We start from the raw sequence: 2,571 nt of genomic DNA on the forward strand, positions 1-2,571 counted from the left end.
CAACGCTTGAAATGAAATATGGTAAAAAGTTTATGGTTATTTGGGATAACTGAATGTAGACTACTTCAATAATTCAAAAAATCCATTTCCGGCAGGCAAAAAGTGTTGCCTGACTTGTAGACACCAAGTAAATAACTAATAATGATCAGTTCCAAAGATCGCCATTTGTGCATCTGGTTTTCACGCAATATGACAGATGTGTTCTGATGGACAAAAAAAAATTTTAAAACCGGATTTAAGAGATCAAATTCTTCGAGATGCCTACTCATGAAAAAGTTCCAACCAGATTCCAATTGCTTTTTTCAAGTGAGTTTGTGTAAAATATCATGATTTTGCAAAGGTTTTGCTTCTGTGGTAAACAAAAAATCAATAAATGTCTGAAAAAAGTGTGCAAAGATGAAAAAAAGGATTTATGAAAAAGTAATAGTATTTTTGAAATCATTGATAAATATTTTTTTATTTTTTTACATTAAATTTCATATTAACACCTTCATTTTTTCCATAGAAAAGTTTATCGATCAAATGAACAGTTTTATAAATACACACGTTTGTAACTGTACACGGATTCTAAATGATCATAGTCTTATGCCAAATATTTCATCCGAATACTGTATTTCGATAACAGTTATGATAAAAATGTTATCAGGCTTCAAAAATGGGATAACTTTTTTAAGGGTAGTATTCATCAATGAAAATTAGTCGGGGCGGTCCAACATATTGACACCTTAAAATGTTTTACTGAAACCATATTTCAAGTATGTTATTTTATATATTTTAAAAAGTAATTTTCGGTCTATTCCGCCGACTACTTAGCTCAACTATTCGGTGAGTCGAATAATCGGCCTAAGGGTTTTTGGGCGGTATCCAGCGTCAAATATTCGGTACATCTCTATTGATAAGTCAGTAATTAACGAGCTGCTGAGTCATAAGTTAGGAAATATGGGCTTTGGTGTAGCTCAGTTGACAAGTCAGCTACTTCCTGAACCGATGTCCGTGAGTTCGAGCCCAAGAGTAAATATCGATCACAGTTGTACCGGATAAGTTTTTCAATGACTGTCTGCCTGTCGCGAATGACATAAAGATGCTAGACGACAATAATTGAAACAAAAAAAAAAGGTAGGAAAATTTAGAAGGTCTTCGCTGGTTGAATCCGGCACTGGCCAGCTTGAATCGTAGCGTAGCGTCACGCGTTATCGTGCCCGAGAAACGAAACGGTTCGAGACTGGCCCCGGGAACAAAATGGAGTAATTATTCTCCGTCGCTGCCCTGAAGGCATCGTTTTCTCACCCGGCACAGTGACGTCGTCTTAGTATTTGGTCGTCGCGGCGCTTCTCTTGAAATCCCCGGAAGAATAAGAACCAGATAAGATTAGCTCCAAGGCAGCTAATCACTGTAGATTACACATTCCCCTTTGCAGCAGCAGCAGCGTTAAGACAAACGGGGCACCGCCAACTTCCACTTCCTGGAACGCAACAGAAAAGTTGATTGATGATTCCCGGCGGTCTTCATTATTCCGATGTGGGAACATAATGAGGTAATTGACATTAATCAATCCAGTCAAGCTGTAACAAGGTTTTCGGGGAGTCTTTCCCCCCTTTGTCAATGGTAATTTATTTATTGGAGCTGTTAGACATGATCCCATTATTTCGTTTCGGATGTAGGCCAACTTTGGACTTATTGATTCGTCAAGCTTGGCTCACCCCAATCAAACGAAATGTCAATTGTTAATCAGGATTTTCGGAATTAGAAATGCTTACTTTTTTAGTACGCCATAGGTTCACTTATAAATACTAAGGAAAATATGTACAATAATAAAAGCCGATAATTTAAGAGCTTGGAAATAATATTTGAATGCGCTATCAGTTGGTGATGATTATCGAAACGAAACTTTATTCGTTTGGTTGGAAACATCGAAGTCATAATCAGGAAAAACAATGTGAAAAATCCTTAAGGGAAACGTTATTCCAATGTAAACAATTTATATTTTCTCTATTTCTAACATGTCAGGTAAGATGAATCAGCTCTCACAGGAAAGCCAGCGCAGTTTTGACTGCCATGTAGAGAGTGCTTCCGTAGGCCAACATCCAGGCAATTCCACGGGCCGGCTGTGGAATCACGAATACTGCATAGACTAGGGTGTGAACAATTCGAGAAATGCCCACCAATCGGAATAGATTGATGGCCACCGTTGCACTTGGCCCGGTCAAAAGATACAGGAAACCAATCGCCAGGAACGGAGTAATATTCTCCAGATCGTTCAGATGGGCCCGTCGAACTCGTTCAACATCCGGATCGTTGGTGTTGAGTTTACCACCCTTTACTGTCTTGGCGTCTTCGGGATTGGCGAAGGCCTACGGAAAAAGAATATAGAATTTTTTTTAAATTCTAGTAAAGCATACCTTCAATAAACATTCAAATTACGTGTTTCTTATGACGTTGACTTCCGGTAAGAACGGACATCAGCATCATCTTAATGACGAGAACAGCCGACCAAAAGATGTAGGATTTGAACACCTCCGGGTCGATTGAGTCGAAAAGATTTGCCATTTCTGCCTATTGATATTAAAAACT

At 38.5% G+C, this 2,571-nt stretch overlaps 1 protein-coding gene across 1 annotated transcript; it reads right to left on the reverse strand.

Annotated features, from left to right (window-relative positions):
* Nucleotides 1-1,959: 1,959 nt before the first annotated feature.
* Nucleotides 1,960-2,565, reverse strand: LOC129749039 (microsomal glutathione S-transferase 1-like). Its single transcript, XM_055743865.1, has 2 exons — nt 2,422-2,565; nt 1,960-2,351 (listed from the first exon to the last, which is right to left on the reverse strand). Exons 1-2 carry the CDS (start codon nt 2,545-2,547, stop codon nt 2,025-2,027), a joined length of 453 nt encoding a protein of 150 aa, XP_055599840.1. The 5' UTR covers nt 2,548-2,565; the 3' UTR covers nt 1,960-2,024.
* Nucleotides 2,566-2,571: the final 6 nt, after the last annotated feature.

The sequence above is a fragment of the Uranotaenia lowii genome, chromosome 2 (assembly GCF_029784155.1).
Source record: "Uranotaenia lowii strain MFRU-FL chromosome 2, ASM2978415v1, whole genome shotgun sequence".
In the NCBI taxonomy this organism is placed as follows: domain Eukaryota; kingdom Metazoa; phylum Arthropoda; class Insecta; order Diptera; family Culicidae; genus Uranotaenia; species Uranotaenia lowii.

What these genes read in the sequence shown, in the direction of transcription:
- LOC129749039 (XM_055743865.1), bottom strand. Translation starts at nt 2,547, where the DNA reads ATGGCAAATCTTTTCGACTCAATCGACCCGGAGGTGTTCAAATCCTAC. An exon ending in GTCAACGTCATAAGAAACAC is followed by an intron (nt 2,352 to 2,421) that starts GTAATTTGAATG and finishes CTTTTTCCGTAG; the next exon opens with GCCTTCGCCAATCCCGAAGA.